This window comes from Schistocerca piceifrons, chromosome 2 (assembly GCF_021461385.2).
Source record: "Schistocerca piceifrons isolate TAMUIC-IGC-003096 chromosome 2, iqSchPice1.1, whole genome shotgun sequence".
NCBI lineage: Eukaryota > Metazoa > Arthropoda > Insecta > Orthoptera > Acrididae > Schistocerca > Schistocerca piceifrons.
Genome location: NC_060139.1, coordinates 627,489,398 through 627,514,072, shown reverse-complemented (window position 1 = coordinate 627,514,072; position 24,675 = coordinate 627,489,398). Strand labels below are relative to the sequence as shown.

Genomic DNA, 24,675 nt, shown 5'->3' with positions numbered 1-24,675 from the left:
TGTAACACCTCAAAGAGTTAGGCATCTAAGCTCAGCCCAAAGACGGAGGAACCCTTTCATGATATACTCACGTAGTGATGAATTAAAGATCATAATGAAAGCTGAGGCTTATCAGTCTCTCCAATATGCCTTTGTATTTCCTCTAGATCAAACAAAAAGAAACACATTCTGATTTATAACTTCTTGAGCTCCATTACTAAATACAGCCAGATTATCAGGACAACTAGCCTCTGTCTGTCTTTTAGAAGAGTGGGTGTTGTTATTCCCAGATGGCACACCTATTCTGCAAGAAGAAATTTGATGTTGCTGAAGCATGCCCACAGCTTATGGTTACAGGAGGCTGGTGGCATTCACTACTCTCCAAATTCAGGAAACCTGTACCTAGTCAACAAAGACTGAGCTCCCTGAAGTATCCACCATTTGGCATCATCCAAGGAGCATGTGAGGCTTACCGAATGCCACAGACGCTGCGAGCATTACCACCCCTCCCCTCCCCTGTGCAAAAGTCTCACATTGCCATTTGAGTGATACATTTGAAACAGTTTTTACTTTTCTTTACAAAAATGTCTCTGCATGTTTTAAAAAGGTGTTAATAAAATGACAGATTTCTTTACTGACACAAATTTTCAAAACATAAATTTCCATAGAAAATTTATTTACAGAATTGGAAGTCCAATAAACAAAGGATATTTCAAATAAAATGTGTATTTATGTATGGAATATTGTTGATGACATCACAAAATTTTACATAAACCTGTCATTCAAAGTTGAATCTGAAACAGCTTCCATTTAATGCTTCATATATATTTTTTATGTCTTCGGAGGTTTCAGTACATTTTGTCTCATCACAGTTGTCCATCTCTTCTTCTTTAGCATTTGTTGTTGTACTGCTGGACAATGAAGAACATTTTTTGAAAAAATGAGACTTTTTGTCTGGTGCTACAGCAGCCACTCTCAGCTGTGTTTTTGCTGAAATATACAACAAAACTGATATCAGCAATAACTACCAAAGTTTTCAAAATAAGATCTGGATAACAATTTACAACCTTGAAACATCTGGTATACGTATCTGCAATTAGAAAACATGCAGGAGCGACATTAACGGGTACAGCTGGAGCAGCTGAAGACCCTAATAAACAGTGAAGTTGTTATCACACAGTTCACTTCAAATTGCTAACTGACGAATTGGAACATTGCAGTGGGAACCTGTTCAAATATATAGTGTGAAATTTCTGCAGATTGTACTCTACAGCCTCCCTCCCTCCCTCTGGTGTCTTTTTTTTTCACTTCCATGGGATTTGGGGGTGGGGATACAGCATGTGCACACCGATGTGTGCATTTGGAAGACGTTAAAACATAACAAATACAAAGACAGATTGCAAGTAAATGTAAACAGAAAAGAAAGGAAAATAATAGATCATAATTCTGGTTGGATGGAAAGAAATGACAGTGATAGGCTGAATATCAGCACTTTGAATGTGGAACAATACTTACAAAATAAGAGCCAATGTATTATGAAAAATGCAAGCAGTGGACCGCAGATGGAGACTCAACAGATTGTCAAGGAATAAAGATATAAACTGGCCCACATGACTTGAGTAAGTATTAAGTTCGGTATTTTCTTTCTACATGATATAGAGGCAAACCACTCAGAACTGACACATGTGAAAGAGAAAGACTTGGTTGACACAAGAAACCTACAAGAAATGATTGACTTCAAAGCATTTCTGTTACTTTCAAATGAGCTGCTGTAGACTTTGTACAGAAAGAAAACAAAACCAAGGTAGAAGATATGGTATGATTTCAAAAAGTAATTGCCATGACTACTAATACATCTACCGCACTGTGACAAGACAGTCAATGCCTTCATGGAAAAATGTTTACAGTTGCTTTTTGTACCCTGGCGTGCATCTCTTCATCTGAAGCAAATCGACAGCCACAAATGTCTTTTCTCAGGGCTCCAAAATACTGAAATTGCACGGGCAGAGAACAGGATTCTACAGAGGACGTGTAAGGACTTCCCAGCATAAATTTTGCAGTGTAGTCGAAACAATCTTAGCAAATGTGGACAGACCCACAGAAGTTTCACTGGGAAGCCCTTACACATCCCGCATACAGTTCTGGTTTCTCCCCATGCAATTTCCACATTTTTGGAGACCTGAAGAAAGAGATTCATGGCCATCAATAAGCCAGATGATGAAGTGCATGCCTGGGTACAATCATGGTTCTGTAGGCAACTGTAAACATTTTTCCATGAAGACTTGACCATCTTGTATCACATTGGGGTAAATGTATTAACAGTTATGGTGTTTACTTTTGAAATAATAAATAGTTTACTTACTTTTTTCCCATCTGTCTTGCCTTCATCTGACTGTATCTTACATATGATGATGATGATTATTGTGATGATACCTCATATTAACATAATTTGGTGCCTGAGTAATCATCAATTCCTTAATATCATTTTTAGCAGACTGAAGTGTCAAAATGAAACTACCCAACTAGTGCAGAAACATACACATGTCAAAAACTGAAATATATGCATTGTAACTGAGATTAAGAATAGTCTTCAGAAATATGAATTGTCATTAGCATGCAATTTATGTTTTTATAAATGAGTGTTTCAAATTTCATTATTTTCTTTTTCCTACTATGGTGTGGTACTACCTAATGTATTTATCTAATGACTCTAGATTAGTTTACATAACAGAAAGTATAAAAAGGTTTTCTATGTTATAACTCAGAGGGCAAAACCTTAAATGTATGAGGGGAGTCCAATAAGTACTGCAACACTTTTTCTGAGAACAGTTTGGTTTTATTCAGGATTCCAATACACCATATTACTCCCCACTCTTTTGGCTACAAAATCTTATTTTTCAACATACTCTCTGTTCAATGTGAGGGCCTTGCACCACCTTACTGCCCCTGCATGCCTGCACAATACCCTTCTACTGGTCGATACCTGAACCAAAGTCGTGCTACATCATAACCTCCCCATCGCCCACATACTACTTCCAATAGAGTAAATCCATCATTAGGCCAAACAGATGGACGTCTGAAGGTGCTGCAAGAGCCGGGCTGTAGGGTGCATGAGGAAGAACAGTCCAATGAAGTTTTCTGAGCACCTCTCAAGTGCGCAACCTCGTGTGAAGCCTTGCATTGTCATGGAGTAGTTCATTTGCATTTTTGTGGCAACAAACACGCTGAATTCATTTCTTCAATTACCCGAGAATAGCACAACACATTTCAGAGTTGATTGTTGCAACCTAAGGGAGGACATCAGACAGAATAAAGCCTCCAGAGTCGTGGTGTGTCACCAGTACATGGACTGCAGTTCTGTTTCTGGTTCGAAGGGATGAACCAATATTTCACTGCCTGTGACAATGTTCAAACAAAAAGGGTCACAATCAGCCTCAAAACGTGCAAGCAGTTCCACATAGATGGTGTTTTGTTGCTCTTTAAGGCTTTCTGTTAGATGTCGAGGACCCAGCCAGGTACACACCTTTGAGCACCCCAACTGACGGACAAGTGTGTCAGCACTACCAACAGAAATGCCCAGCTGAGCATGTGATCCATCGATTGCCTTGAATGAGAGTGTCTGCACATTCCAACATTACGTAAGTCACAGCTGTGTGTGGCCAGCTGGCACACAGGAGATCTGACAGGTTTGTGTGACCTTGTTGCAATGATGAGAGACACAATGCACAATGACTCAAGAAGCTTTTGTTTACTGCCAGGTCTCCTTAAACACTCTGCAGGTACCTATGAATATTTTCGATGCTCTGGTTTTCTGCCAAAAGACACTCAATGACAGCTTTCTGCTTGAATGCAACTCCATTACAGATGCCATCTTGAAGGCTAGTACTGCACTGCCACCTATAAGAAAGTCATGAAACTATAGGTGCTGAAGTGGGAATTCCCCAATATGCCCAACAAAAAATTTTGCGTTTTTTCAACCACAATTGGACCAGAAAAGAAAAGTGTTCATTACTTACTGAATGCCCCTCTTATATATGTCTCTAAATTGGGGGCTGAGTTACCTTCTCCAACATATTTCGCCTTGCCTGCTCCGCCCCAGGAAGAAACTAAAAGTTTCAAAAGCAGGTAGTGTCATGTACTTTTAAGTTTGACTGTTGGCAGTACCAAATATTTTGCCCCTGAAGCAATTCTGTCTTATTATTTGCACCTACTATGCTTTGTCATATCCTTTCTAGGTATTACATTAATCTGATGGTTTCAAAGCACTTTACAATATAGCACAACAGAAAAAAAGAGGTAACAATTTCTAAAGCATGCAGTAAAACTTGCAAATTTTTTTTCAAATGAGTTATTATGGTACTCATATTTAACATCCACTAAACAAATATTTTTGTCAGTTACAATTTACACTGCTAATTCTACACAGTCTTTCATTTTATAATTCTTTCTGGCTGCAATCATAATTTTCAGAAGTCACCTTCTATCAGCCATTTATCCTATATCAATTTTGCAGTTTCCCTTCACAGCAACTTGAAATTTTTGTATTTTCTCAAGTTCTACATTTCTTCTTAGGCCAATTTTTTGATAATCAGCAAATTCAATTAAATCATTTTTCTAAAGAATTCTTCAGTTTCCAACTTCTGCTACAAAGACAGACAACCACTTCACACAAGATTAGTGGTGTAAGCACTAATTAAAGTATATATCTAATTTTAAAAGATATCATACTCTTGTTAAATTGCTTTTCCTCCTCAGACATTTTGACTCTGTAGTCACCAAATGTTGTCCTCATCACTTGGCGTTTTTTTATTAAAGGTGCAGTTTTGCTCTTTAGTACATTCAACGCGCGACTGGCATCTTGAGCTGGAACAAAAGTAATTTAGTTATACTACCATAAAGCTACGCAACATATGCAAGTTGCAAGCAACACTAAAGATTTATATATAATACTGTGATCACAGACACCTCTGCAGTCTTATGCAACACAAAAAGCAATTGGTTCTCAGCACACAAAACTTCAAATTTCCAAATTTGTGCTCTAACTGAACTCAAAAAGAGACTTCCTGCTTCTCATAAAAGTTGCTTTAACCATTAGTTTATCTAAGCATGACTCCAGCCCTGGCTCAAAAATTCATTGTTGCTGATGTTTCCAGCTACAATTTCTAAGCATTTTACCAAAGGTCCTACAACAGGTTACACGGAAATAACACCACTGGTGGAATGGAGTTGAGCAGGACTGTAATTTATTCAGCCACAAGGGATGAATAGCGCAAAGGAGATGAAATCAACGGAGATGTAATGATATGAAATATGTGACCACTGAAAACTGTTGCTGTGTCTCTATGCAGTACAAGCAGTCTTAACAATTAACCATAAATTGACATTTTTAAGCAAGAAGACTAATTCAATAATCTTACAAAAGAAACGGGGAATGAGGAGAAGTGAAGCAGTGAAGCAATGCAAGGAGAACAAACCACAAGAACATAACAAGCACATCATAGCTACTCGTCATTACGAATTTCATCCAAAGTTACAGTATGTGCACAGCTTGGCCAGAAATAAAAGTGAGATAAGTGGAAGCTCCAGATGGCCGTGTGTTTAGAACAAAATAGCAGTTTTTGTTGCAGGTTGGGCAACGCGTGAGCCATTTACATTGGAGTAGTTTCCAGGGAGCAGTTGGTGCATCAGAAAGAGTATGGAATGGTAATCTGAGGGTTGTATCCCTATGCAGAAACATTTTTTCCTTTTTATTTTTCAATTTTTACATTACTTACACTGAAAATAAACTGAATTAATGCTCAATATATTATATCTATTAATACGTTCACAACAGGCATTAAAATAACAGGAAAATTTAGGTTTGCAAATAAATATCCAGGAAGGGACCGAGAGGTGTACACGAGAAAGTTGTATACAAAATTAGATACTTGCACTATTTTACTGTTGTGATTTATGTATGTTGGTATGATATTCATAGTAAAAACAGGGGAAGAAATAATTTTCTCAGCACCTTATACATGTTATAATTACATCTAGTTCTTTTATAAGTACATAATTGTTTTAAAGTTTCTACAGAAAAATAAACTTGATTTACATTTATAACAGGTACTCTCTCAATGCACTGTTTGGCAGTGAACCATGTGCAACACACCATTTCACCAAATATCGGCAAGGATAGCTGATGTACAATGGAATGTACAGCCTCATGGGGATGTGATTTCTTTCTCTCTCTCAATGAGATAAGAGCAGTTTTGAAACTTTTCTATCAAATTCTTTGCCTGACAATAACAAGAAACATCTTAAGGTTGCACTGGCAGAATGTATCTGGAGAGTGGGGGATCATTTTAATACTGGACAATGGTAATCCTTCACCATCTTAAATATCTAATCCCATGATTGTGGATATGTTTGTTTTTGCCAAGAGCAAATTAATAGAGGAAATTCGTTCCCCTGCGTGTAAGAGTTCATTACATCAGTCAAAAGCTTTTTCTTTAAGACTGCTGTAAGTTTCCCAGATTGTGATAAGTAATGATGATAGTCCCATACTTTGCCACATAATCATCCACCATTGTTTGAATCTTCAGTCTAAAGGGCCAATACTCTCTTATTGGCATCTGTAGACTGTTGGCAATAATTTTCCAGAAGGGTTACAGCATGTTGCACTTTATACAAGTGGCTTACTTTGTTCATATACCGTCATTTCACAAGAACTACTTTTTCCTCTCAATGGTCCAGGATTTGGTTATATGTCAATTGCTACTGGCAACCTGCAAAGAGAACATACAAATGTGAATATTTTGTTGTACGTGAGGTTAAAAAGAGTATTTCAACTGATGTCAATGAATGAGGATTCTCCACTTGCCTGTCTGATCGATGTTGATAACAAAATCCTTGTCATAACGGGGAGGGGGAGGGGGGGGGGGGGGGGGGTAAGAGCCCGAGCCCCACTCAAAACTTCTCTTCACAGCAAGAGTTTCCTCTAGAGTGGCAGTCTCTCTTAAATTTCCAAATTTCTGTTTGATGAATCTTATGCTTTTGTTTGACCTCTCTGATCATGTTTCTGAGGTTTTGAATTCCAAATCTAGAAACTCACTCACAGCGGCAAGTGCCCATTGTTGCAAGTTTCTTGTGGTGACTTGTTGGTTACAACTCTGCACTTCTACAAAGTTATCATATGTCCAGGTAACAACAGTGTTACATTTATCCTTTCAGGTTAAATGATTTATAATGTGTTCTTCCCAAATTTTCAAATCTTGTGTATTCTTCAACTGATCTTGTCCTTTCGCTTTTACATTCTCCAAATTTTGGGTGGGTTTTTGCAAGATTAACCATCATTACCTTGTGACTGAATGGAACGAAATCTAGATTTTCTCATTTTTTCCATCAGTGAGTCTTTTATACACACTTACAGCTATAGTTTAAGTGAAGTGACTCCGACAGAGGAATAATCCCTGTTCTCTTCTTTGGACCTGGAACCATTACTGGAGCCAACCGAAATGATCATCTCTTCAATTTGTTCTTCCAGCAGTCCATCATGAATCCATGTCTCCTCAACATACCTTCCTGGTATGGCTGACTACCCGAGGAGACCACAAAACGTAATCAGTTTTCATGGTTACATTTCAATTATTTAACTTGCTGATATTCTAGGAGATGATTGAGGTGTGTAGCTCCTGGTTTCAATTCTACATAATGTCAGGCAATTTGGACAAGTTTGCCAAAAAATAACATAGCCAAAATACTTTTAAAATAGGTTTAGTGCCCAAAACCTGATGTAAGGCTGATTCTAGACTGACATGTACTAACTGCTGCCACGACTACTGTCACTAACGGTGTTATAAGATCCAACAATTACAGAAGATTTCTATATATTGTTTAAATCGAGCGTAACTGAACTTAAAATTTAAATTTATACACTTTCATTAAACTGGTTAAAGATTTTAGCTTTACCAATTATGACAATATCTATGATACACTTACTAGTTGAAAAATCTGTTTTCATATTAAAATTTCATGAAACTTGTATCGTTAATAATGCCTTAATCTTTTCTGTTAATTACTTTTCAATTACAGTACAACTTTTGTTCCTAACATGAATCCTGCAGTCAGCTCAATCATAATTACTATTACTCTCCCCTGTATTAATCCCACAAAGAATAATTTCAGCCTTCATGTTTACATTATGTTTAACATATTTTTGGATTGCAATACAATCTCCTTATAAATAGGTTGTAACTGAATATCACTGGTTTCATTTCATCATAAGTTAACATGTTTTCATACATACATTAAGCTAGCAATGTTACAATTTAAACTTCTGCATGCCCTTTGCATAAACAACACAGCATCATGGTATAGCAATTTCCGATATGTGTGGAATTGTATTCTTCGTTTAACACTGTCTTATTCTGCTAAATTACAACTAGTCCTGTAGGATAACGTCTGCAATGGTTTCTTTTATCAGCATTTCAACATCACTGAGCATAAGCTGCTTCTTGTTTCTTGCCCCATTGTCTTTGACCTCGAGCCTTATATGCTCAATTACAAATTCCATTAACTCTACCTTATTCATTCCAGGTTCTATTTTATTCAATAGAACAATTCTTTGTACTCAAAGTAAAATATCCACTTCCCTCAACTGTACTGTTAGAGCTTCCTTTATCACAAGAGAGTGGTATGGCACATTGTCCATCACTACTATCGAAATCACAGGAATATTTTGCCACAGAACGCTAGAAAACCAGTCCATGAAAATTATAGCAGTCGTTTCCTCACAACAGTCACTTTGCTTCCTGAAGTGGACCAGTAATAAACAGAGCCAGTGTAAAGCACCATTAACCTGTCACCTTCTCCTAATTGTGCTTTCGTCATTCCTTGTCCTGTGTGGTCCATCCACCCCTTGGTCAACATTGAGACAAGCGTAAACCCATGTCTCATCCAACCACACCATGTCTTCGAATGAAATAATCCTTGTGGCATGCAGATATTGGTACCTCGAGACCACTATGTCATTTCTCTCAATGATAAACAACTGAGACAAAAACTTTTCATGCAGTAAATTACACTTGTGAAAACAAACCTGAAATGATGACCTACTCCTACTGAATAGCTCCACTCCTTTGGTGTTAAAAAGAAGTTTATTTAAAAAGGGTTATTCCTTATTCCACAAAATTTCACGATTGCAGCCTGATAACATCAACTTCATGCCAGGATACTTCAGCTGACAATCACTCAATCATCTTCAGTTGAGTGTTCTGCTGGAGATCGTTAGTTCACATCACTACTTTTATACCAAAAATAGGTGTGACGATGCATATGCAAAGACAGTCACTATATGAGTGACCTCTGTCAAGTTACCCTCCTCCTTCAAATATTGCTCCATCTATGGCACGCAGGCCACGACAGTATTAAATTTATGATGGAGTGGAGAAGGGTGGCTGTCTGCCATTTCTGGACATCTTGGAACCGGATCTAAAAGCACAACAGGATGGGGAGGGGGGGGGGGGGGGGGGGGGGGAGAGAAAGTAACTTGCAGTCACATGGGGGGTGGGGAGAAAGTAACTTGCAGTCACATGGGGGGTGGGGGGTGCCTACCATAAGGGGAGACTCCCCCCCCCCCCCAACCCTGAAGTGGAGGACTGCTTTAGTTTAGTGTAAAATCTGCTCTCCCTCAGAAAATGTAACACTTTGGTAGAGGCCATCTCATCATCCACAAGGATCGCAGATAGTGAGATAAACAGGCCTAGAGCTTGCCACAGACCAGCCAGCAGGTCACACTCAACAAGAAAATGTGCTATCACCACTAAACTACAGCAGTTACAGTGAGGCGTATCCTCCTGACGCAGAAGGAACTGGCCGATTCATAGTTGGCAACACAATGGCATCTGTTTTGAGGGGCCTGGAAATACGCATGCCACACCTTAGTGAAGATCTGAAGCCTCGGAAAGTAGCTTAACTTTCTGCTTATGCTTGTGAGACTTCAATTTCTGTGAAGATTTCCCCATTTTATCTTCAGTGTGGCAACCACTGGTGCTGCAGGTATAGGGGGCAAGGCAGCTGGCATTCCCTCCCCCAGCTCTAGGACCAGAGTCAGGACGTGTCATGCAAGATCATGTCACCACATAATGTATGGACAGTGACACACCAGTCACAAAATCTGAGACTATATCACTCAAATTAAGTCTTTCAAACTTTTTCTCTGCATCTAGATATGACAGGCAGTCAAGTGTTTTATACTCTTGAATTTTCTTCTCCCTCTTTAACACTGAGCACTGCAGTGAATGAGGAAGGTGCAGTTCCAGAGAGTTGACGCACTGAGGGGGTTTGGTCACAAGGGCTGCTATCGTGGGATGCCCGTCCACATGCTCTACAGATAGCCGCATTAGAACAGTGGGACGATATGTGTCCGATACTTTGGCACCTAAAAAATCTCACTGGAGGAGGAAAATAGGGCCCAACATCACTCCTATAAACAATGACCTTAACCTTCTCAGGAAAAATGTTGCTTTCGGAGGCTATGACAAAAGCTCCAGTGTCCACTCTATTAACCTTAGGCCCCTCCTGGATACAGAGAAGAAAATTGGACTCCATGCCATGGCTGATTATTACACAGCTCTTCATCAGCTTGTAGCATTAGGTCCAGATGCAAGAAACACCTCTAATTCTTACTGAGCTTGTTATGAGAAGAGATGGTGACTGGTATATCTCCTCTCTTGATGCAGAACTGAAGTGCCAGTGATTGATCAGCAAAAATCCATTTCTGATCTTCTCTATTAGAGCAACCTCCCCAGACCAATCTTCAATATTCTCAATGAAAAACAATGGCTTCGTTGTAGCTACAGATCCACCATCAGTTCAGGAAAAACCAAGAACTCGGCAAACTGTCCACTTCCTTTTCCAGTTACCTGACTCTTAATCTTGAGGCAGAGTCAAAGATGCAAATGCCAGAGGATAGTAAACCTCTGCATTAAAATCACAATTACTCACTGTCCAGATGGCCATGTTGGCACAGCCACTAAATCCTTTTCCTCTGTATGCATCCAGCTCTACTTGATGTTTATTTGGTTTACTACTTACCCAGCACCACCTGTTACTTTAAACCCACTCACAGAAATACATGGAAACTGCTTCCAATTTTAAGATATGCTAATGGAGATGTAGATATTACTTCCCTATTATCCACTACTGATCGTTAATTATAGTGTCCCAAACACCAACAGTGCTCAAGAGTGGGTTGCACTAGCATTCTATATGCTGTATCTTTTATGGCTGAGCTACACACACTCAAAATTCTCTCAACAAAACGAAGCCCAGCATTCCCCTTCACTACCACCAACCTGACATGCTCATTTCATTTCATATTGCTTTGCAAAATTACACCTACATATTTAATCAATGTGACTGTGTCAAGCAATACCCTGCTAATGCTGTATTCAAACATTATAGGACAGTTTTTTTCCTATTCATTCACATTAAATCACATTTTCTATATTTAGAACAAGCTGTCATTCAACACATCAACCAGGAATTCTAAGTCATCTTGTACACTCAACAATGACACCTTCCAGCACATCACAGCATAATCAGCAAACAGCTATAAATTGATGTTCCCTCTGTCTGCCAGATCATTTATGTATATAGAGAATAAGAGTGGTCGTATAACACTTCCCTGGGCACTCTTGATGATACCCTCGTCTGTGATGAACACACGCATTCAAGTACAATGTACTGGGTTCTATTACTTAAGAAGTCTTCAAGCCACTCACATATCTCTGAACCTGAACTGTATGCTTAGACCTTCATCAACAGTCTGCAGTGGGGCACCACAAATGCCTTGGGGAAATCTAGGAATATGGAATCCACCTGTTGCCCCCCATCCATGGTTTGTAGGATATCATGGCAGAAAAGGGCAAGCTGAATTTTGGACAAGCAAAGCTTTCTAAATATGTGCTGATTTGTGGACAAAAAATTTTCCATCTCAAAGAAACTTATTATATTCGAACTCTGAATGTGTTCAAGAAATTTGCAGCAAACCAATGTTAAAGACATTGGTCTGTAATTATGCAGATCTGATCTTTTACCTTTCTTTTCTATAGAAGTTAGCAGCACTTTTTTCAGTCACTTGGGACTTTACACTGGGTGGGAGATTCACGATAAATGCAAGAGAAGGAAGGGGTCAACACCACTGAGTATTCTCTGTAAAACCCAATTGGTATTCCATCTGGACCTGGTGACTTATTGGCTTGCAACTCTTTCAGCTGTTTCCCTATGCCAAGGATGCCAATTTTTGTCCTCCATGTAGGAGTCTGTACGACAATCAACCAACAGTATGTTTCATCATACAATGTATGATTTCATGACTGGTATTGATATCACTTAAAACTTCCAGGCTGTTACGCCATAGTCGATGTATATAACTTTCTCCTAATATTTCCTCCGCGACAGCAGGACACATCTTCAGAGGTAAAATGGTGAACTCGAGGGGGCATCGAATATCAAGTTATCCATAAACAAATTGGCAACAGCTAGATTAAGAGGACTGCCCACAGTACCGTGTCAGTCCGTTCATAAAATCATTATTGTACTGAAAATAGGTTGTGGTGAGGCAGAGTATGAATAACTCCACGACCTATTTTCAATACAATAATGATTTTTACGAACGGATTGATTGGGTAGCTACGGGCAATCCCCCTACTCCAGCTGTTGCCAATTTGTTTATGAAGAAATCTGAACAACAGGTGTTATGGACTGCCAGAAAAAGACAGTCAGGTGGTACTTCTATGTCAATGATACTTTAGTAGATGGACACATGGTGCAGAGCAATTGGATGCATTCCTGGTACATCTCAACAGTACCAACCCAAAAACACAATTTGCTATGGAGACAGAACAAAAGCCAGCTGAATTTCTGGGATATGTCTGTTGTCAAACGAGGGGATTGGACATTGGGCCATATACAGAAAAGCCACACATATTGAATGTTACCTGCATAAAGATTCTAACCACCACTCCAGACAAAAAACGGGGCTGATTTAAACGTTGGTAGATAGGATGCACAAAATTTCTGAACCGGCTTACCTAAAAGATGAGCTTTAAAATCTATGGTCGACATTCAAGAAGAATAGTTGTTCTAACAAGGTTAGAAATAGAGCACTTCACCCTAGGGAGAAAATCAGGCTCAATGAGGAACGATGGCCACCCAAAGGGAAAGTTTTCCTTCTGTTCATCAGCTTGATTACAGATTGTATTGGGAAAGTTTTGAGCAAGTACATTCAGACGTACCACGAAGATAAAAGAATATTTAAGATCAGCAAAAGATATACAACATCCCTTGCCTACACTGGCTGTATATAAAATTCCCTGTAGTTGACTGGTTTATATCAGCACCAAGAGGATGAGCTTGAAATAACATTCACTGAGACAAGTGCTATATCAAAATCATCGCATTAGCATGCACATGTGTAAAGAGAGGCTATTGAGATTTATAAACACCATAATAATTTTAAGAGAAAAGAGAAAGGTGTTAAATTAGACAAATGGTTCAAATGGCTCTGAGCACTATGGGACTTAACATCTGTGGTCATCAGTCCCCTAGAACTTAGAACTACTTAAACCTAACTAACCTAAGGACATCACACACATCCATGCCTGAGGCAGGATTCGAACCTGCGACCGTAGCAGTTGCGCGGCTCCAGACTGAGCGCCTAGAACCGCTAGACCACCACGGCCGGCAAAATTAGACAAAATGTGGATGTCAACATTGCAACTTAAGAATGATGTCTCATTACTTTCAATTGAGAATGTTGGCAACACAAGCAATAATCTTGTCGCCGGCATCACATGATAGACTGTGGTGCCCTCTAAACTGCCTGTATATTCGGCAATCCCTCGAGTTCTGGTTAAAGTTTGTGAACATTGACCACAGCCTACTAGTCCCGAAGTTTTAAGTGAAAATGCTATGTTTGCATGATCCTCCTGTGTAAATGATTTCTTAAACATGAAGTTTAAAACTTCAGCTTTCCTTCTGTTGCCACCCCAGACTGTTTGATGAGTCACTAAACAAAAACCTTTAACCTGGTTAGTGATTTGTGATTTTATGTATGACCAGAACTTTCTCGGGTTCTTCACAATATCTTTCACTAAGCTATGATGGTGAAAGCTGTTATATGCTTCAATGCTTCACGCACTGAACTTCTTAAGGACGCATGAATTTCTACTAACTTTTGCCCATGAACATTTGCACTTCCTTTTTTGAATCAAGAGTGCAACAATCTCTGTTTCCTCAGCATGTTCTCAATGTGATTATTAAACTATGGAGGGTCCTTCCATCCTTAACCCACTTGGCACACACATCTCCAGAGCATGATTTACAATCAGTTCAAACATTTCATGTAATTCCCCTACATCTGTCATATTAAACCTAAACGAAGTAAATTCATTTATCAAATGAGATGCTAGTAACTGCTTATCTGCTTCTTCTAGCACAAATACTCTCCTAACATTCTTGTCAGATTGATTAGTTTTAGTAGCCATCATTGGTATGATGACAACTTGATCAGTAATCTCTTCTCTATACTGTCACCGCCATTAAGATTAGGCCTGTTTGTAGGTACAAGTTCTAAAATATTTCCACCATCTGTGGGTTGTCTAACCAGTAGTTCAAGACAGCTTTCAGAAAACTGTGTTCAAATGTACTTCACAAGCTTTTCCGTCCATATCACCTGCAGTGAATCTATAGATGTCTCAGTCAATACTCAATGTTCAGAAGATTAAAGTCACCTCCAACTAATACTGCATGATCTTGGCATTTTCGCGCTGCTGAGCGTAGACTTTCCTTCAATGATTCTACAATAATTTTAGCAGAACCAACTGGCTAGTAAATCATTTGATAATTAACTTGAGTTCACCTAAGCCTGCTACTTGTGTCCACTTAACTTCAAGTCACTCAATTTTGTCCTCAACAGACAGAATATTTTTGCTGACGGCAATGAACACTCACTCTCCTACAGCACCTGTCTTTTCAATATACATTCCATAATTTGCTAAACATTTGAATAGTTCAATAATTTACTGTTAAAATTTTGACAGCTGGAGTGCCTATTTTGTACCTATCTGTTTCCACGCTATGCATATCAGAGGACCTAAAACTAGCGCCTAGTCTTAAAAAAAAAAAAAAAAAAACTTCGCACTCCACTACCTGAGTAGCAGCTTTCTTTGTGTAGAGCTTTCCTGACCAATCAAGAGCAGTTGTACAACTCTACACCCCACAACATAGGTCTGGAAATCTGCAGCCATGACCACCACAGACTCAACGGAGCCTCTGGTTTAGACTCTCCACTCAGCAGCAAACCAAAGGACCCTGATCAACTCTGGGTACGATGCTGCAAATTGTGAGCTTTGCTTGCACTGCCGACTACCACACCCTGCCCCCTCCTTAGCCACAAGCACAGTGTGCTCCACATCTGGATGAGGCCCCCCAGTAAACACACTGAGTGAATATTGGAACTTGGAGTAACAAGTGCAGTGAATGTGGAGTCCTGTGTTGGGTACACTGAAAGGTGCCCACACACAATAGAAGAGACACCTGAGGTACCCCACTGTTAGGGCCAGTTTATCCACTGCTGCCACACCCCGAGGCAGCAGCCTGCAGACTGTTGAATGTGGCCATAAGTATCTTCAGTTGTTCACAAACTGCAGCCAGCTGCTCCTGAGTCTGCATACAGCATGCACGCAACCTATCCGTCCTAGTACTACTAACTTGAGTATCAAACAATGAAAACAAATAGAAAAAGCTATTTATGTGATTCACTAGTCTCCTGGTGCTTCACCAATGGAGGCTGGCAGCTGACTGGTTGTGATCAGTGGTTATTGGTCATCTAACACGAATGACTACAGCACTATAGACCATGTGAGTGTAAACTTCATCTTTACTAAAATGTCTGGCAGATTTGCTGTTGAAACGTTGATGTCATCTGTAAACATGGTATATTTGCACTCAACACTATTCACAGCAGCAGGCAGATCATTATTAAAAATTAGAAACAATAAAGGACCCAATCCTGTGAGATTCCTTTACCAATAACACCACAGTCTGAGACGACAGGTGGTCTTCATTCGTAATCCACAACTTCCATAATTACTTTCTGCTTCCTGTTAAGATTTTGGCAGGTTACCTAATGAGCCCCTGATACAATACTGTTGGGCTTACTCTGATAGTAGCTGGTGAGCCACTCAACTGGAGGTATTGTAGACAGATCATAGAAGACAGCCACTGGTGAACTGTCCTCCTTTACTGACTAAAATATCTTCAAAAATTTGAAGACTTACTGTTCAGTCAATGCTTTTTTTAACCAGATTGTTTTCTATATAAAATACTACTGCCTGTTCAGTCAATGCCTTTTTTTAAATCAAACTGTTCTTTATATAAAATACTTAAAGTGTTCAAGGTTTTTGACAATCCTTGCATTCAACCATCTGTGAAATACTATTGAAGACACTGTAAGATGAGAAATCAAACTGTAATTGTTCATCTTTGAAGCACCCTTTTTTTAAATAAAAAAAAAGGTTTAAAAGTGGGAATAAACCTCAGTAGATTGCCAAGTCAACGAAGTGGCTCAGTATTAACATATTTGCTAGAGTATTGTTTCAGTTGCTTGCTTGAGGTCTTGTCCAAGCTAGATTAAGGATAATTTTTTAATGACACAATGGTATTCTTAAGTTCTCTGGTTCTTATACATTGTCCAGTCACATTAATGTGACCAGCTGTCGAAAGCTAGAATAATCATCTTTCACAGTGCATACTGCTCTGTGACATGCAGGAAGAGAGTCAGTGAGGTTCTGGAAGGTGAAATAAGGATGTGGAGCCATGTCAACTCCAGTGCCATGGCCAGCTATGCAAGATTTCTCAGGTGGGGATCCATGGCACGAACAGCCTGATTGAGATGGTCCCACAGATTCTCGGTTGGGTTTAAATGCGGTGAGTTTGTTGGCCAGGGAGTATAAAACTCATCCTGGTGCTGTCCAAACCATGCACATAAACTGTGGGCTGTGTCAAACTGCATTGTTCTGCTTGTAGATACCAAGGACAAAGAAACTGCATGTAGGGGTGGGCATGTGCCCAAGGATAGATGCATACTTCTGTTGATCCACTGTGCCTCACAGAATGATGAGATCACCCAGGGAATGCCATGAAAACATTCCCCAGATCATAACACTCCCTCCTCTGGCTTGGGCCCTTCCGACCATTGTTGCAGAATATTTGTTTTCATATGTTTCATGCCATACACGCCAACAGTCAGCTGTCTGACAGAGCACAAAACATTATTCATCTGAAAAGGCTGCCTGTCACCACTCAGTGGACCAGTGGATGTCCAGTTGTGGTACTGGCATGCAAATTCAAGCCTTTGTCACTGATGAACAGCATTCAGTGTAAGTGGATGAACCTGGTGCCTGCTGTGGAGGCACATACCCAGCAATGTCCACTGAATGATTTTTAAGTATAAACTGTTGGTAACCACTTGTTTCATCTGGTTGGTCAGTTGCTCAACAACCACATGTCTAATCGCTTGCAGACATCTCTGCAGCAGTCATTCAACCTTGTTATATATGACCCATGGTGCACCACAGTTACTCGATGCCAGTTTTGGATAGTGCCATTTTTCCATGCACAGTACACTTTAACCATGGTAGCAAGCAACAGTTTACAAACTTAGCCATTTCGGAAATGCTTCCACCCTAGGTCCAAAGGCCAATGATCATGCCACTCCGAATTTCAGATAAATCGCTCCTTTTTGCATTACAAAAACAACTGCACTTTTTCTTCCCCTCCTCCCCCCCCCCTTTCCTGACACGCTTTATATACCCTCCACTGTTAGCACTGCCAATTGCCATCTATGTGTGGTTATTGCACATTGACTTTAAACTGAGGTGGTGGTCACATTAATGTAGAAAATAACATCATTTCAGTGTAGTGTTTAGATCTTGCTATTTGTTAAAATTGACCGCCTCACAAAGAGCTGACTTACAGCCTGTGTGTTCAGTGACACTTAGGGAGTGTTCATTGAAGATCTTGGGGGGGGGGGGGGGGGGTAACACTAATTATATATTGTTGTGGTTAATGACGATGTAGGAAGCATTTAAGGGAGCAACACCTGTCTCACTTTTTATAACATTCCACATACCTTTGACGTTGTTAGTTGAATTATTGGGTATGCCCAACACACAGGGTTGGAAAGGTGACATGCCTTGAGAGTTAGTGAAGACAACAGATGTCAATAAAAATGAATGTTACCGAATCAGAGTGCTCTGTGGCATAGCCCAAAGTCTACGTTCAATCCATTTCACACACTTCTTGTTATAAAGGGCAGACTACAAGGTAACTCAAAAAGCTGTAATACATCACAGACAATAATATGACAAGCATTTTGATAGATAACTTATTATGTTCATATATCATACATCAACTATGGGGAAGGGAGGGTGCAGCTACTCAATTTTTACCACATCTTTAACCATTCCTATATAACTTTCACAGTGCTTTTTAATTTTTTTATTCTCTTATGTTCACATAATTAGTGTTAACTCTCTCTCTCTCTCTCTCTCTCTTTCTCTCTTACCTTGCCTTGGAGTCATTTTATCTGTATGAAGCACTGCCTCCAACTGCCGAATACACCAGTACAATTCTAACTGAAACTGCTGTGTCTGTTCACTGCTATCTTCTGCACTTGCAGCAATTTGGTCATTACCATTATGGATTGGTTTTGACCCATTTTTACCCTTGGAAGTATGACCCTATGAAAAAGACAGATCACATTTATTTATTTATCAAATAACACTTTATCATAAACCCTATAAACATTCTATCATACTGCAATGCCTATCACACAAGGATGTAGGAAATTTCCTTGTGACAGTTTATTGATGGTCACCATAAAATCCAACTGGACAAGTTGGTGCCTAATGATTAAATTTCATTAATAACACTTAAGATCAAATTCAACTAGATGTCTTCACATTTTCTTTCTTTCTTAATTCGCTCCTGGTGAATACCAAAGCAGTTCCACGAACTGCTGTCTCACAGTTGTCAACATTCTAATAACACACACACACACACACACACACACACACACACACACACACACACGTATGTACTGGTGGTCAGTTTCTCGACACACACAGTACACAGCACTATCCATTCAACGTCGTTTAAAAATTAATAAACTAAAATTATAAGAATATGCCTGCCAGTTGAAGGAAAACTCCTGATCTACACCTCCAAGTGGTAGATAGTCAGCAGTGTCACTTCATGTGATGGCTAACATAGACATGGACTGAGGGATGACAGGGATAAGTCATCACCCCAGCATATGCTGTGCAGGGCACCCTCTTGTCCTGGAAATGAGAAATCATTTCCAAAGGCAGGAGAACCAGCTGATTTACAATGGCATAGGGTGTGGAAGGCAAGGGGAAACCACCATATTAAAGAAGTACGGTTATCCCAAGCATCAGCAGTAAACCATGCCAGTATCTTCCGTAAAACTTTCTGGAGATAAAATAGTCCCCCAATCAGATCTCCGGGTGGGGACTGCAAAAGATACAGACAAGGCGAAGAAAAAGAATCCCAATTTTAACATAGCAACTTGGAACATGAGAACACTGCTTCAGTGTAGCAAATAAGAAAATCTAGAACTTGAAATGGACCGATTGGAAATCAATATCCTAGGCATATCGGAGATGAGATGGCCCCAACCAGGTGATTTCTGGTCTGAAGAATACAGAGTCATTCACATTGAAACCGACCAAGATAGACCAGGAATGGGAGGAGTTGGAATAATTTTGAGGAAAAACTATGGCTCACGTGTCAAGGGATATGTGCAATATAGCTTTTGAATAATGCTAGTCAAACTTGAAACTAAACCAAAGGACACTCTGATAATACAAATATACATGCCAACATCCAAAGAAGAAGATGCAGTCAGTGACGAAATATATGAAGAAATAAGTAATGCCATGAGAAATGTTAAGGGAGATGAGTACATGACTGCCACTGGGGACTGGAATGCGATTGTGGGTGAAGAACCGGAGGAAGGAATTGTTGCCAAATATGGACTTTGACAAAGAAATGAAAGAGGAGATCGACTAATCGAGTTCTGCTCGAGGCACCAATTAGTTGTTGCAAACACACTTTTCCAACATCACAAACAAAGAAGATACACATGGAAGGCCCCTTGAGACCTGAGGAGACAACAGATTGATTACATTCTAGTGAAAGCACATTTTAGGAAGCAGGTAAAAGATTGCAGGAGCTATCCATCTGCAGACATAGGCAGTGACCATAACCTGGCCCTGATGAAAAGTTCACTCAGATTTAAATGTTTGAAGAAGAAGACAGTAAAACTTAAATGCCAACTAGAAAAACTGAAAACTGAGACTGGCAAAGCACTATGCTCATGAATGGATTACAACAGATATTATTGAGCCTATAGAAAACAGGAGATTATACAAAAAATGCACCTGTTGAACAAGGAAAAGCTGCATACAGAAGACTACGGAATTTAGTCAATAGGTAATCTAGGAAGGCAAAAGAAAATTTTCTTGAGGAAATATGCAGGGAAGTCGAAAAAACATGCAGAACGGAAGAACTGATTTAGCCTACAGAACAGCAAATAAATTTTGTAACAAACGTAAAACAACACTCTCAGCTACATTAGAAAATAAAGAGGGGAAAATGCTGTTTGCTGAAGAGATGGAAAGAATACACAAAGGAGTTGTATGCCAGAAAATGCTGTTTGGTGAAGAGATGGAAAGAATACACAAAGGAGTTGTATGCCAGAACACCTCTTTCGGAGGAAGTAATACAAAGAGAAGAGCAAGTAGATGAAGATGACAAGGGAGATGACATCTACATCCATACTCCGCAAGCCACCTGACCGTGTGTGGCGGAGGGTACCTTGAGTACCTCTATCGGTTGTCCCTTCTATTCCAGTCTCGTATTGTTCGTGGAAAGGACGATTGTCGGTATGCCTCTGTGTGGGCTCTAATCTCTCTGATTTTATCCTCAAGGTCTCTTCGCGAGATACACGTAGGAGGGAGCAATATACTGCTTGACTCTTCAGTGAAGGTATGTTCTGGAAACTTCAACAAAAGCCCGTACCGAGCTACTGAGCGTCTCTCCTGCAGAGTCTTCCACCGGAGTTTATCTATCATCTCCATAACGCTTTTGCGATTACTAAATGATCCTGTATCGAAGCGTGCTGCAAAAATAATTTGACAAAGCTCTAAAAGAACCACACGACAACAAACCAACGGGTATTGAAGATATCCCTGCAGAACTAATAAAGAACGCTGATGACAGCATGAAAATGATACTCCTTAAAATTATTAGGTCCATCTATAACACAGGAGAGATACCGACAGACTTCCAGAAATGCATCTTTGTTCCTATAGCAAAGAAGGCAGCGTCTACAAAATGTGAACAGTACCGAACTTTAAAGTCTAATATCACATGCATGTGAAACTTGACAATGAGAAGAGAAGAGAGAAGATGGCTAAAGGTCCGGGAGATGTGGTACTATGGTATAGAAGGATGATGATTATGAGACAAAGTAACACATGAAGAGGTGCTTAGAATAGTCTAGGAAACCATATTTCGGTGGAGGCACATCCAAACAAGAAGAGAAACTTGTAGGGCACATCCTACAACACAATAACATCGTTGGAATAACAGCAGAAGGAGCTATTGAGGGAAGGAATCAGTGGGAGCGACCAAGGATATCATACATGCAACAGATCATGAATGACACTGAATGTAACATACGTGGAAATGAAGAGGAAGGCAGACAAAAGAGAGGAATGGTGCTCTGCTGCAAACCAAACTCAGGGTTGAACACTAAAAGAAGAAAGATGCAGCCTGTCAGTTCTCATCAACAAATGGCTTTACATAAATATTGTACAACTTTCGCAGCGATACACATTACGGATATTAACATTCTGGGGTTCAAATTCACAGAACGCATGCAGCGCCACGCTATACGGGAACACTGAGTAGTCACAGTGAAAGCCTGTACAATGTTGCCTGGGTCCACTAACTGAAACGTTTCAATTACATTGTGATGTTTAGTTCTAAAACACTCAATGCTTTGTATCACATGTAGCTTCTCTATATATATCAGATGAACTATACTGATCGATTAATATATGCTTTTACCTCCAACTCTTGAAATCTTCCGTCTCTAAGACATCGGCATCCACGTGCTGTTAAACCCTAATCTTCCTTCCTTTTTTCTTCAAATCACACTTGCTAACCTATACATAACTCAAGTACGAGAACATCACATTCACAGAACGCATATAGCTAACCCAGCTGCCTGCGCCACGCTATACGGGAACACTAAGTAGTCACAGTGGAAGCCAGTACAATGTTGCCTGAGTCCATTAACTGAAACGTTTCAATTACATTGTGATGTTTAGTTCTAAAACACTCAATGCTTTGTATCGCATGTAGCTTCTCTATATATCAGATGAACTATACTAATCGATTAATATATCCTTTTACCTCCAACTCTTGAAATCTTCCGTCTCTAAGACATCGGCATCCACGTGCTGTTAAACCCTAATCTTCCTTCCTTTTTTCTTCAAATCTCACTTGCTAACCTATACATAACTCAAGTACGAAAACATCACATTCACAGAACGCATACAGCTAACCCAGCTGCCTGGGCCATGCTATACGGGAACACTAAGTACTCACAGTGGAAGCCAGTACAATGTTGCCCGAGTCCATTAACTGAAACGCTTTTACATCCAACTCTTGAAATCTTCCGTCTCTAAGACATCGGCATCCACGTGCTGTTAAACCCTAATCTTCCTTCCTTCCTTTTTTCTTCAAATCTCGCTTGCTAACCTATACATAACTCAAGTACGAGAACATCACATTCACAGAACGCATATAGCTAACCCAGCTGCCTGCGCCTCGCTATACGGGAACACTTAAGTAGTCACAGTGGAAGCCAGTACAATGCTGCCTGAGTCCATTAACTGAAACGTTTCAATTACATTGTGATGTTTAGCTCTAAAACACTCAATGCTTTGTATCACATGTAGCTTCTCTATATATATCAGATGAACTATACTGATCGATTAATATATCCTTTTACCTCCAACTCTTGAAATCTTCCGTCTCTAAGACATCGGCATCCACGTGCTGTTAAACCCTAATCTTCCTTCCTTTTTTCTTCAATCTCACTTGCTAACCTATACATAAGCACGAAAACATCACATTCACAGAACGCATACAGCTAACCCAGCTGCCTGGGCCACGCTATACGGGAACACTAAGTAGTCACAGTGGAAGCCAGTACAATGTTGCCTGAGTCCATTAACTGAAACGCTTTTACATCCAACTCTTGAAATCTTCCGTCTCTAAGACATCGGCATCCACGTGCTGTTAAACCCTAATCTTCCTTCCTTCCTTTTTTCTTCAAATCTCACTTGCTAACCTATACGTAACTCAAGTACGAGAACATCACATTCACAGAACGCATATAGCTAACCCAGCTGCCTGCGCCACGCTATACGGGAACACTTAAGTAGTCACAGTGGAAGCCAGTACAATGCTGCCTGAGTCCATTAACTGAAACGTTTCAATTACATTGTGATGTTTAGTTCTAAAACACTCAATGCTTTGTATCGCATGTAGCTTCTCTATATATCAGATGAACTATACTGATCGATTAATATATCCTTTTACCTCCAACTCTTGAAATCTTCCGTCTCTAATACATCGACATCCACGTGCCGTTAAACCCTAATCTTCCTTCCTTTTTTCTTCAAATCTCACTTGCTAACCTAAACATAACTCAAGTACGAAAACATCAGAATAATCTACTAATACAAGCGTACTTTTCTTGTCTGAGGCATTCTCGATTATAATGTTTTCCAATCACTTTCCTTCGGGCGATAGGCTTTATCCTCTCATATGTATGCTCTTTTTAGGTCTACTTTGCACCTTAGTACACACACAAAGCTAACCCCACACGTCGAATTGGTTGCAAACAATCCGCTTCGCACTGAAGTCACTTAAAAACTGAGGAATGGATAGAAGTGCCACCTAGTAGCTGTGGTGCAAAACCAGGGTAACTTGTGTCCATAGAGTAAGTAGGTATTGTGTTTGTAAAGGCGCGTTTACACTAAGTTCGCAACATTGTACGGAACATTGTTCGTGGCTAGTAATGGACTACCGATGTTCGCAACATGGTGGCAACATGTTCGCAACAGAAAATCAATGTTCCGCGGCTACGTCGGCAGAGATCAAAGAAACATTGTTCGTGGCCTGCTATGACTGCGCAGCGCTAGTGTTCGTTTGCTCTGAGCTGGAGTGCAGTGGTGCGTTTATTTCACGTCCCTTCATTTTTATTTGAAATGCAGTGGTTACGAGACAAAATTTTCCAGTTGATATCGCTCTATGAGGCACGTTGCGAAGGTTATAAAAATACTAAAATCAAACATGATTCATCACAAAAAGATGCTGCGGTGCTCGGCACCAGCAGCAATGACGTGGACAAAAGAATTAAATCTCTCTTGTCTCAGTACCGACGAGAGAAAATAAAAATAGAAGAAAGTAAAAAATCTGGATGTGGTACTGACACGCTTTACGAAACGAAGTGGTTTGGATTTAAATATCTACTTTTCCTGGATAATA

At 39.8% G+C, this 24,675-nt stretch overlaps 1 protein-coding gene across 2 annotated transcripts; it reads right to left on the bottom strand.

Annotated features, from left to right (window-relative positions):
- Window positions 1-634: 634 nt before the first annotated feature.
- On the bottom strand, window positions 635-24,266 carry LOC124777294 (UPF0488 protein CG14286). 2 transcript variants are annotated; one of them, XM_047252644.1, is made up of 4 exons: window positions 23,877-24,266; window positions 18,593-18,767; window positions 4,708-4,842; window positions 635-969 (listed from the first exon to the last, which is right to left on the bottom strand). In XM_047252644.1, exons 1-4 carry the CDS (start codon window positions 23,892-23,894, stop codon window positions 758-760), a joined length of 540 nt encoding a protein of 179 aa, XP_047108600.1. In that variant the 5' UTR covers window positions 23,895-24,266; the 3' UTR covers window positions 635-757. The 2 variants fall into 2 exon arrangements, with proteins under 2 accessions (XP_047108600.1, XP_047108599.1); XM_047252643.1 differs by lacking the exon at window positions 23,877-24,266 and adding an exon at window positions 22,726-23,710.
- Window positions 24,267-24,675: the final 409 nt, after the last annotated feature.

Coding starts and splice junctions, on each gene's coding strand:
- LOC124777294 (XM_047252643.1), bottom strand. CDS start 22,758: ATGGACTCGGGCAACATTGTACTGGCTTCCACT. Junction 18,768..22,725: donor ACATTGTACTGGCTTCCACT/GTGAGTACTTAG, acceptor TCTTTTTCATAG/GGTCATACTTCCAAGGGTAA. Junction 970..4,707: donor GGAAAAGCAATTTAACAAGA/GTATGATATCTT, acceptor TGTATATTTCAG/CAAAAACACAGCTGAGAGTG.